A 12,548-nucleotide genomic window follows, 5' to 3' on the forward strand; every position below is an offset into this window, starting at 1 on the left:
GGGGGGAGGGCGGGGGGCAGGGAAATGAGTCACATTATCACAGGGTAGCCATAGAATAAGTTGAATTTTTCAAAGAAATTAAATATCCTTAATAACAATAATTCTAACGTGGGTCTAAGATGGAAAGTGCAAGGTAAAACTGGATTAGGATTTGTAGCTCCTGTTCTGAGTCAAGTGATTAAAAAAGAGGTCTTTTAATAGATTATGAGATTCTGAGCCATTTCTCACCACCAAGAAAGCAGTAAGATAAACATTGTTTTAGTTAGCTTTCTATTCTCTAATCTTTTTAAAAGTTACAATTTTAGAATTACTAAAATCTCATGGCATTTCCTCAAGAACCATACACACACACACACACACACTTCTGTGTGCCTATTTTAAAACATTCTTATTCAGTCTATGTTAAAATTTGAGAACTAAATCACAGACTTTATTGTAATTCACAGCCTTAACTACATAGTGATGATGGTGGGATGTGATGACCATTATTATCCAAAGTACAAGTATAAAGACACAATTGGTGTGAATATACTATGATATGAAAAATTGTGCTCTATGTGTGTAATAAGAATTTTAATGCATTCCGTTGTCATATGTAAATTAAAAAATTTTTAAAAAAGTTTAAATCAAATGCCTTCCTCAAGAAGGTTTTCAATACGTTCAAGTTTAGGTCCCTCTGCTATACATTCCCATAACAACTTGTGTTTTTCCCCCTTTTTTTGTACTCATCTTGCATTAAATAACTTACGTTCTGTGAAAGCAGGAGACATGTATGTTTTGATTGCCACTAGCTCCTTTCACAGCACTGTACAGTATATATTCACAGAGTTAGAAAGATGGAATTTGACAAAAAAACTACTACAGCCTTTGGACTCCTTCCTCATACTGTTCATAAAATTAAGTAATTTTCACTTTTCTACTATTGTGAGAGCAATCATGGATATACAATTGTCTCAGAGTATAATTTCAAGATCTGAACAACAGAAGATGGCTAAAATTCTGTACCACTTAAATTATTTTTTTGTGTGTGTGTGACAATATTTTTTAATGTGCATTAACTCCAAAGCCCTGAAAATTATTTTTTCAGATGGAATTACCTCTTGACAAGGATATAAATTATTTAAGAACCATTTTACCAGTTTTTAAAACACAAAGGACCAGTATATTTATTTCAATAAAATATAGCACTTAGTTTGAGCATTGATTAGTACATATTAATCAAGAATATCCACACTCTAAACCCTTTTCAGCTTTTCATTAACTTTGCAAACTGGATGGGTTTGCATATTTAGAAAGACTTGACCTTGAATCTTATCATCAAATGTCTCTAAAAACATTAAAAAATTTTCCTTACCCAGGTCAACAGATCTTCCCCAATGTGATCAATAACAGAGGTCTCATTCCTCTTTCGAACAGCCTTCATTTGTTCATTCAGCCCAACTAAATAAAAGAAAAAAAAAATAAATAAAAATTTTAAAAAAGAAAAATTTAGTACACAACCTAAAAAAGTTTAATACACAATCTAAAAAATTTTGATTGATAGCTAAGTTTTCAAAAACAAAATTTTCAGAATAGCACAACTCCTTCTAATCTCTGTAAACAAAAATCTGAACATACGCTTATGCATCCAGAGACTGTAAAACAGTGTCTGAAAAGTGTTTTTACTGTTAAAGCATCAAACAACATTTTTAGAAACTAGTATATTAAATATAGTGCAGTAGCATCAAACATCATTTAACCTCAGGACTTCATCTTCATAATCATGCTCAAAAAGAACTTAAGTATCAACAGTGCTGATTGTGCTCACTGTTCCTTTCAAAATGTGTCCTGTTTATAGGCAACAGATATAATCAGGCCTAAAGTTATCAATGCATTCTGATGGGACCTAACATTACCCAAAAAGTTGTAAAGAACATCAATTTGGTTGATAGGTGTTGGTGGGAAGTGATAATATTCTTGACAAAGAGAGATTGGAAATTTAGAGAAATAGTAACCTACAAAGAGCAGAATATCCTACTAGGAATATCCTACTACTATCTATAAAAGTAGATTATTCAAACAGGAAAAGACACAGGTTGAATTTTTGTATATTTACAAAATGTGTATCAAGCAACAATACAATAAAGCAATGCCTAAAATTTATCATACTATGGGATTCCATATTGTGTATTGCTATTTACAAAACCTACTTCTACATGTATTAGGACATGGGACACATATGTTCAAAACCTTTTATATTGAAATTGATAAGAAATGTTTAAGGGTAATTTTGACTATTCATGTTTTTAAGCTTAAGTGCTGACTTTAGACCTGAAGCCCTATGATAACACTTCATACACAAAGCTTGATGACTGTAGGGCAAAAGGATCTAGTCAAAATTCCATCATTTCTTCATTTATATTATGTGCTCATATATAACTTCAGAAATGCTAACATGGATACATTTACAAAATTACATGAAATTATATAAAAGCGCCTAAGAACTGCCTTATAGACTCCCAATCTTTTCTCTATTGGAAATGTAGGGGCAAAGATCACGTCAGTTTCTCTTACCATGAAGTTGAAGAATATCTTCCAAGTTTGAAAAAATCTTTCGTAGTTCTGAAGGTGAAAGAATTCCTTCTCTGGATACTCGCTGATAGAATACTTGATCAAGAACCTTCAATGTTCGAACATGAGCTCTCTCGGTGTAGAACAATTCTAAGCAAAAAAAAAAAAAGGAAAGAAATGGGGGAGGGGAGATATGAGTTATTTCCTCACTTAGAATAATTCCATGGGACTAAATAGAGCCTTTTAGCTGGAATTAGGTAGCAAATGAGTTAAATAATATTTAGCATTTACTTAGCAAATCACTTTGATTCCATGAAATTCTCCAACATAGTGATTCTGAGTTAAATGTGAACAAATGAAAAATATACTTCAAAACAATTTTGTACTTAAAAGTTAAGTATACCCTACTCTTCCATTTATAATATCTACATATCAAAATGACAATATTAGAAAACTGAAAGCCTCAATACCATACAGCCTTTAGCTTGAGCCTTCTTCAGAAATAACAGTACTTTTGGCTATCTAATTTTCCTATAAACTCTCATTTATGGAACTAGACTGTAACTTCACTATGTTGTAATGTTGTCAGAGACAGGGAGGGTATTTATTCAAACGACATTCTAGGGATAAGGATACAGTATTCGTGCCACATATCTGTCACAAACATATTGGAGTAACTAAAGAATGCTGAACCAGGGTTTGAAAGGACATAGATCCTAGTTTTCCCCTTTTCACTTATGGGCTATATGATCTTTTTTTAATATTTATTTTTTAGTTTTAGATGGACACAATATCTTTATTTTATTTTTATGTGGTGCTGAGGATCAAACCCAGTGCCTCTCGCATGCTAGGCAAGCACTACCACTTGAGTCACATCCCGAGCCCATCGGCTATATAATCTTAATTAACTCAACTAATCCCATTGGGCTTTTTAGCTTCCTATTTATAATTTCTGCATAAAAAATAATTTAATCTGAAAGTAAAGTGATGGGATAAGTATCTCAATGATTCATCAACTCTAAACTATAATGCTATGGATCCTGAATATCTTGAAGGTTAAACATTCTTTCCTATTAAGTTATCAATAAGAATTATAATACCATTTGCATTTTTTGAGTTGAAGCGTTCAAGGATCATTTATCTAATTTAATTCCATCTTTGTTTAAAACAAAGGGGTAAGAGAAACTGAAGCACACTCCAGGGTTGAGGGATTTGCTTTATTCTGATAAAACTCAATATACATGAATGACAAAAACAATTAAACTCACCATTAATCACTTCCTGTCTTTTGATCTCAGAAGGTTTGAGTCCCAGTAACACTTCTCTACTAACAAGCTGCTGCCAGTTGGGTGGATCTGTCTCTAGGTCATTTTCAAATTGTTCATCCTCACTTTGACTTTCTCCAAAGGCTATGCTGTCAAACCTAACAAAGAAAAATGATAAATTCTGTTTGAGGACTTCAAGTGGATAATGTGAAGCTACACAAGTCTTAAGATTACGGTAATCAGTCAGATTTCTGCAATTGATCAAAAAGCATAAAATAACTTCCTGTTCTACAAAACAGCTTATAAATGTTATATACACCTTAATGTATATCTTTTGAATTATATGTGCATATTAAAAACTTTATACAATTTAACAGATTTGTGTACAGGGCTTCTTTTCCTTTAAGATTGGAACTTTAGGGGGGAAAAGCTCTATTTCTTAAAATGTGCCTTTATTCAAAGCTACTTAAGATTTACTTACTTTCTAAAGGGCTTTGGTGTCCCATGTTCCATCACCCTAAAACAGTGGAGAATAGAGTCAACATGACATACAATTTTGAATCCAGAAAATACATAACATTTTTACAAGGGATTGGTACTCGAAGGAATACTATAATTATATAGAAAATTCTTGTGGTAGTTACAGTTCCAATTTTAATATTTATTTCCTTTTATCCAAAATTGTAATAATTGATTAGACTTAATTCATTTTTAAGCATTTTAATAATACTTTATTCAGACTGAAATAACAAGACCTGATTATTATAAATTGGGATATATATGAATATGTCAAAAAACTTTTTAGAAAAATCCATGTTCCTACCAACCAGATATATTTACTATTAGCATTTTGGAATAGATCCTTCTAATCTTTTTCCAACTTTTTATTAAAAAAATGCATAAATTATAAATATACAGAACAATGAATTTTCACAAATTGGACTACTTTTTTGTATAAACAGCAGCTAGTCGACAAACTGAATACTACCAGCAAATAGAAGTTCCCTTTTCACCTCCTTCCACTTGTTGGAACTCCCTGTGCCCCAAAAGTAAAGCATTTTAACACCACAGATTCATTTTGCCTATTTTTGAGCTCTACATATTATAATGATACAGTATAATTTTTTCATGTCTAAGTTTCTTTTATTCAATACGGTGTGTGAGACTCATTCACATGGTTGCTCATAGCTGTCAATCTTTCATTTTCCTTGCTCTATGTCATTCTATTTTGTGACCACATATCAGAAAGCGAATGTCTTTTTTATTCATTCTATGTTGATGAACATTTGGGTAATTTCTAGTTTTCTGAATAAATAGTACTGCTATTAAAAAAAAAAAAAAGAGTCAACCAGAAAAAAAAAATAATGGATATCAAGGAGTTCATATCAAAGATACTGAAAACTGGGTCAAACTCCAATGGCTAGACAAACAATTCTCTCAGAAATAGGATGTATTTAATGTAAAATGAACAGAAGAAAAATTTCAGTACCTATCTAATATTTACTACCAACAAGTGCTAGTTCTATATAAGGAAAAATGCTAGATAGTACACAAGTAGAATATAATTCAAAAAACTTTAAGCTATGCCCTAAACTTTTTCAGATCTTCTTTCGAATTACCTTTCTACTTCAAACTCCTCCTCCTGCACTTGGTCTAATGCAGGAGGTGGGAAATCAAAGATGGTATTGGGAGTACGAGGTGTGCCATCCAATGAGTCTCCAGATGCTGGTGTTTCTCCAACTTGTTTTGATCCTGAAAAAAACAGAAGTCAGACATTGAAAGTGAAGACTTTAAAAATATGAGACCCTGGAGATTTTTTTAAATGTTTAATGAGAAGCCAGCAGAGAAAAGAGATTGACTATGTGGCAGAGAGTATAAGCAATAGAACAAAGTTTCAAGACGGCAAAAAGAGATGAGGTATTGAATGTATATAAAGTGCAAGGTTACTAGCTGAAGGCGAGGTTTTAGTTAGATGGACAAGGAGATTTGTAGAGTTATGTAGTCTCAAATAATGTTAAAGATGCATTTTGCTTAAACTTTGGATCCTTACACATCTGGAAATGTCTTTATCCTTTCCTCATATTTGATGGAAAGTTTAGGTGGGGGCAAAATTAAAAGTCTAAACTGTTTTCTTTCAGTAAGTTGAAGGAATTGCTCTTTTGTGTCCTAGCAGTGTTATAAGAAATGTGAAGCAGCATAATCACCATTTCCTTTGTCTTAAAAGCTTTTAGCATTTATTCTTGGTGCACTGATGTTTCTGAGGACATTTTAGGTATAGATTTTTTTTTAAATCATTCATTACATATAATCATGTGCCACATAACATTTCAACCAACAATGGACCATAAATACAATGGTCCCAAAAGATAACATTGTCTAGTGATAGCCTAGCCATCTTAACTTGCTTATGTATAAGACCTTTATAGTTATCTTCTATAACTTGTTTTCTACTTTAAATATTGGAAGCTGTGGTGGTTTGAAAATACATCCACAAACACTCTGATAATCCTCCCTTCAGGAGTAGATCTTGCTTCCTCTCTCCTAAAGTATGGGCCAGATTCAAGGACTTGGGTCTAACTTGCAGAAGTAGCAGTGTGTACCAAAAGACTACGATTGTCGGCTTTCTTCTTGTCCTCTCTATCAGATCATTCTGGGGAAAATCAGCTACTACGTCATGAAACACTAAAGCAGCTCTTTGGAGAAATCCATGTGGTGAGGAGCTGAGACATTAAGAAGGGGGTCTCATCCTTTAAAGAGACCAGATGCCAAAACCACCCAGCTAAGCTGCTGTCACATTTTTCACTCACCAAAAAGGTGAGATAATAAAGAATTTTGTGTTAAGCCATTAAGGTTTGGAGTAATTTATCACAAAGTGATTCATGACTATGCAATAGTCATTGTACTGTATTTAATGGTTATATTAATATTTTTTGGATGGGGAGTACTGGGGATTGAACCCAGGGGCACTTTACCACTAAGCTACATCCCCAACCCTTTTAAGTTTTTATTCTGAGACAAAGTCTCACTAAATTGTTAAAGCTGGCCATGAACTGTGATCCTCTTTCCTGAGTCTCTTCAATCACTGAGATTATGGGCCCAGGTTCAGCTTGTCTCTCCTTTTTTCATAGAATCCATTTCTTGCATTATAGATTTGATAACTTCTTTAATGTCTCAAAATATACTACTTAATTTAGAAGTATTTTTAAAAGTTCTTGTCTATTACCAAAAAGTACATTTTCTTTCTAGGGGCAGTTTTCCTATTTGGTTTGTATTCTTTCTTTGTGCCATTGTTTAATGTATCTGGTATTATATATTATACTAGGTCTTGACTCTCATATGCAGATTTTTCCAAGAGTGAATAGTTATATTCATATTTAAGAATGAAAGACCAGGCAGCTTATCTGGCTTTCTTTTGTATGGAAACAGCTCTGTTCTAGTTGAGGGCCCGAAGCAGGGTGTGTCACTGGCAAGCCTATTATCTGGCTTTACAGGTGCCCAAATGTTGGAATTCCAGGGCATCAACTCCATGAAAAATGTAACTCTCCCTACACAATTCACCCAATTTCTTTGAAAAAGAGCTCACTGAGTCTCTTCTTGTCCATAAATAACAGACTACTAAAAGGGGTCAGAAGGTGCTGACACAGTTGTTTTGATTACATTATTATTATTATTATTATTATTCAGTGTATTCATCACTGCAGCTCTATTTCTTACTTATGTACTCCATTACACACACTAACTCTGAGCCCAAAGTCTCCCCAGGGTTTCAATGGATAGAATGGCTTCTACATTGGATTCCTTAAACAAATTATAGGCTCTGACTTCCTTTACATTGTTTTATCCCTTAGAACAGTCTTGTCCACTTTCAATCTCTCAAATATTTGTTAAAAACATAATCCCTTCCTCTACTATCTTTCTCTTTATGATTTTTAATATCTTTCCTACTATTTTTTTATTTCAATGAGTCATGGAAGCCATGAAATATGAATACACTCAATCTAACACCTTCAGATATCCATACCTGACAAAATCCCAACAGTTCTCCAAATGTTACCCTCACACTTCCTTGCCTTAAATAGAAAACTGTTTACTGCCCCAATCCTTTTCAAAAACTAATGTTTCTGTCTTACACTGTGTACTTCAAGGTGGAGATATGATGAATAGCCTTCCTTTTCCCTACAGAACTTTTAGATTATTATCTTGCTGCCTTCTTGTAAAATTATTTGCACCACTGAAGTACTCACTCTCTGGATATTATCAGATGTTCTCCCTCCTCACAACAATCATCTAGCAGCCCTAAACATTTGGCTGCTGGCTCATCCTTCTCTTTTCCATGCTCAAATCATACTAGGTGACCTCCAAATATATGTATATTAAGCTATTCAAACTCCTGGCTCCTTGGTTCTTTGCCTTCTTCATCCTTAGTAACCTCCTCTATGATATCTTACTGACCACTCCCACACTCTCATCCTTGATCATGTCATCATCAGAAATGGAACAGCCTTAAGAAACACTAGTATAGATGGGCATTCCCTTCTCCAAATAAACCAGCTGGTCTCCCAGCTTGCTTGCTTAAGAAATCCTTCATTATAACAAGTATAAAGAAATATGGTAATAAGCTGCTTTCCTAATTTTCTCCTGCAATTACTTCTTTTCCTTCTTTACAAATCCCCTTGCCCATCTAACTAAAACCTCGCCTTCAGCTAGTAACCTTGCCCTTTATATACACTCAACACCTCATCTCTTCTTGCCATCTTGAAACTTTGTTCTCTTGCTTATACTCTCTGCCACATAGTCAATCTCTTTTCTCTGCAGGCTTCTCATTAAACATTTTAAAAAATCTCCAGGATCTCAGATTTTTAAAGTCTTCTTTAGAATATCCCATCCCCCATATCTGCCTCTAACTACTGCCCAGTTCCCTCTATTCCTCTCTTACCTTTCTTTCTTAGACTTGGCACAATCTGAATTTTTCACTTCCTTGACTATTTCCCCCATATAACTAGCTGCATTGGGCAAGCATCTGCCTATGATTATTGTATGCTGACTTCTGGTACAAAGCTAATGTCTGACAGAGAGCTCAGTTTTTTGTTTTTTGTTTTTTTTGGATGAATGGGAACTACAAATTATCATTCAGCATAAATTTGTCATGGGTTAGAGAATATTAAAATGTTAAAATCAAATTAAACGGGGACTCAGTCATGATTAAAAGAATCCGCCTCTCCACTGTACAATTAGTATATTTGTTTAAAAATCTTGACACCAAGTTAAGCTGAACTATAGCACTGGCTCACCTATATCATTCTCTTTCCCTCCTTCTTGGGAAAGAGTGGACCCTGAAGCCACAGAGGACACGGAATTGGCAGGAAGGTATCCAGTGTCTGTTCCTTCATTTGCTAAGCCACATGGCCGCACCTTAGCAGAGTCCTGGGGTTCCGGACTCACAGATGAAGGTGTGGATAAATGCTTAGGATGGCGTGGCTTCTGTAGTTCCATGGCCCTGCCAACTGAACAGAAAATGACAGTTAATAATCTGTGTTGCTAAACAACTTTAAAAAAAGAGGAAATAAAAATATCCAGCAAAAAAAATGCCTGGAATATGGGCCCTAGAAAAACATAAAATAAATTATTATACAGAGCAAAGCACAGAGAAAAATAAAGGGAGTGGAAGGGAAAGAAAGAGAGGTGGGCAACAAGAGAAAGGGAGAGGAAGATGGAGGAGGGAAATAAGGAGATGGAGGATGAACAGAAAAGGGAGTGAGAAGGTAAAATCTGAAGGTAAGAGGATGTGGCAAAAGAAGGATCATGAGTAAAGGAGATGAGAGAGTGATGTGGGGTGGGGATGCTGAGACAGAGATAAGTAGACATGTAGCTGTATCATTTATTAAGAATGAAAAAGAAGCCCTTAATCTCTGTGATGCTTAGCAAGCCCCATTCCACTTTTTTCCTAACACAACTTCATTATCACAATATGCCTCAGACCATACAAAATTATCCCTATTCTGTTCATTATCCTTATTCACATGCATCACTATATGAGTTGCAGGCACTCAGGTTATCATCCACAGCATTGTACATCCTAACATCTTTCCAAATTCCGAAAACTTCCTCTGTATCCCTTGGAGATCATGACAGCATCTGTGGAAACCTCCAGGTCAACCTCCTCTCAGTATTTCTCAATCAGGGCACTACTGGCATTTCAGTGAGAATTCCACATCATGGAGGACACTAGGTATCACTGTTCCACAACTCCACTTCTACCTCCAGCATGCCAGTAATTTCAAATGTGGTACTGTCCAAGACAGGAAGCACTACATGATCCAGTTGCTCTTCCCAGAGTACCACTATCCCTAATTCTCCTGCAACCCTCTTTAGTGATCTGATCTCTCTCTACTAGGCTAGGGACTGAGGTAGAAGGAGATCAGAAAATAAAGCACAATGAAAAGGTAAAGAAACAGAACTACAAAGAGAGTAGTAAATGAGACTCAACAAAGTATGACAGAGAGATCCATGCACATATTGTTTTTTAAATTTAATAAACAAAACTTGAATGCAAACAAAATCAGAAGAGATAAGTAAAATCATATCATGGACATCTAACAGAATACTGCCATTAAAGATGCTTATGACAATTACCCAACAACATAGGGGTACTAAGATTAGAAACAGCACTGAAGGGAAATAAACTATGTTGGAAGTTCAGTGACATCATCTCAAGAACACCTTCTTCCAGCCACCCATTCTAGCCAATGAGTCTGATGTAAATACTGCATGGAATAGAGGGAACGCAGCATTTCAAACTTCAACATACTTGCACTATTGTCATGACGACTTGGTCTCCTTGGGGGTCCTAGAATGCTAGGGAATCCTCTTCGCTTCCCTTTTTCTTCGCCTTCTCTATCTTTCTTCATACTTTGCTAGAGTTGAGATATAATCAAAGAGATAAGAGAAACCTTATAGAAGATTTCTTTGCTGCTTTTGAACACATAAATGTAATTCTAATGGCTACTACAAACACACACACACACACACACACACACACACACACACAATACTTCTCAGAGGCTGGTACATAGTATTATGGATACCTCAACTTCAAGATGTCTTTTCAAGCCCTTTAGAGATAATAATTTTAGGAAATAAAAGGGTAGTTTTACCAGGAGCTTATTATTAACTGGGTGAATTTACACATTTACCAGGAGTTTGTTCTAAACAATTCATTCATCCATCCAACAATTTTATAATGTGAAAGCACTATGATAAAAGCTGGGGATATAATAAAGAGAAAAGTCTTTGACCTCATAGAGTTTTAAAATCTGGCAACATGAAACAAAACACAAGTGATTACAAACTATTACAGGTACCCTAAAAGTATAAGGCAATAACATTTGGGGAAGGCGCTCTGTATAAACTGCTATTTTCATGTTTCACACTAATTAATAATAAGCTTACATATCTTTATCACTAGTTTCTTGACAATAGGGACCATATCTACCTATTGTTATGCCTAGTGCTAATGTGCTGATTCAGCAAATATTAAAAGGCAGGAAAACAGTGCAACAAATGTAAAGAAGTACTGAGCCCTGATCACTTTTTTATCATTCCAGTTTTCATCTTTGTGTGTGTGTGTGTGTGTGTTAGGGATTAAACCCAGGGGTGCTTAACCACTGAGCCCTTTTTATTTTTTATTTTGAGACAAGGTCCCACTAAGTTGCTTAGTTAGGTCCTTGCTATGTTGCTGAAGCTGAACGTAAACCTGTGTTCCTCCTGCCTCAGCCTCCCAAGTCTCACCTTGATTTTTGGAAGGAATCCAATCCGACCCCGCTTGTGCTCCAGATTTCGAGGTTCTTTCACTTTTACTCCCAAATGCTTCATATACATGAGAATAACATACTGCATTGTGGAACTGGAGAATTAAATAAAAATAAGACTTCTGAGAACGGAGGGTCAGTATGAATAAAGACATCAAATGATTTCCAAAACCCCAACCCAACAATGGAATTATTAAAATTAATTAAGCAAAAAGGAAAAAAAAATTTAGGATTTATTCACTGCACACAAAGTTTCTACTCATTTATCACTAGAATATTAATCAAATATAACACAAGGCCACCAGGGGGAAACCACAGTACATTTTTAAGTTAAAAAGAAATCAATTGTAATTTAAGGCTCATATTAGAAAAGAAAGTTTCCTTTTTTCTTAAAATTCTCGGGGTGGGGGGTCAGAATAATTATGTTACCTCTTTTCTTCTTCTACAGCCTGAGCAGTCAACCTAAAAGTACAAATGTTTAAAAATAAAACATATAAGTTTAATTAAAATTTTGCTATTGAACTTAAGACACCTGAAACAACAGAACAAAACCAAATGCTTTGTACCCCACCAGTAAAGAAAAAGAACAGAACTATGGAGAGAATAGTAAATGAGATTAAACAAAGTATGGCAGAGAGACCCATGCACATATAAATCAGAAGAGATAAATAAACCATATCATGGACATCTAACAGAATAAAGGTCATCTAGAGTAAAATATCCCCAAAGGAATTCTACCATTTTTGCACTCATCAATTGTACATGTTTTACCATAAGAAATATTTCCAAAGTCTATGAGTTAAAATCAATGAAAGTATTCACCTGGTTTGGATCACTGATTAGAAATTCCAGTGTTATTCATTTACCAACATCCAGAAAAAGAAATGCAAGAACTGTGTATGGTGTGTGTGTGTGTGTGTGTGGC

General features: G+C 34.8%; 1 protein-coding gene across 1 annotated transcript in view; it reads right to left on the reverse strand.

Annotated features, from left to right (window-relative positions):
* Arhgef12 (Rho guanine nucleotide exchange factor 12) overlaps positions 1 to 12,548 on the reverse strand; it is a 166,025-nt gene that overhangs the window by 28,035 nt on the left and 125,442 nt on the right. Inside the window, exons 19-27 of the mRNA XM_048795610.1 lie at positions 12,053 to 12,085; positions 11,604 to 11,718; positions 10,624 to 10,729; positions 9,107 to 9,319; positions 5,435 to 5,567; positions 4,297 to 4,332; positions 3,819 to 3,973; positions 2,554 to 2,700; positions 1,355 to 1,440 (exon numbers count right to left, since the gene is read on the reverse strand). Coding sequence (XP_048651567.1) covers positions 1,355 to 1,440; positions 2,554 to 2,700; positions 3,819 to 3,973; positions 4,297 to 4,332; positions 5,435 to 5,567; positions 9,107 to 9,319; positions 10,624 to 10,729; positions 11,604 to 11,718; positions 12,053 to 12,085 — 1,024 coding nt within the window. The remainder of the gene's footprint in view (positions 1 to 1,354; positions 1,441 to 2,553; positions 2,701 to 3,818; positions 3,974 to 4,296; positions 4,333 to 5,434; positions 5,568 to 9,106; positions 9,320 to 10,623; positions 10,730 to 11,603; positions 11,719 to 12,052; positions 12,086 to 12,548) is intronic.

This window comes from Marmota marmota, unplaced genomic scaffold (genome assembly GCF_001458135.2).
Source record: "Marmota marmota marmota unplaced genomic scaffold, marMar, whole genome shotgun sequence".
NCBI classification, from domain to species: Eukaryota; Metazoa; Chordata; class Mammalia; order Rodentia; family Sciuridae; genus Marmota; species Marmota marmota.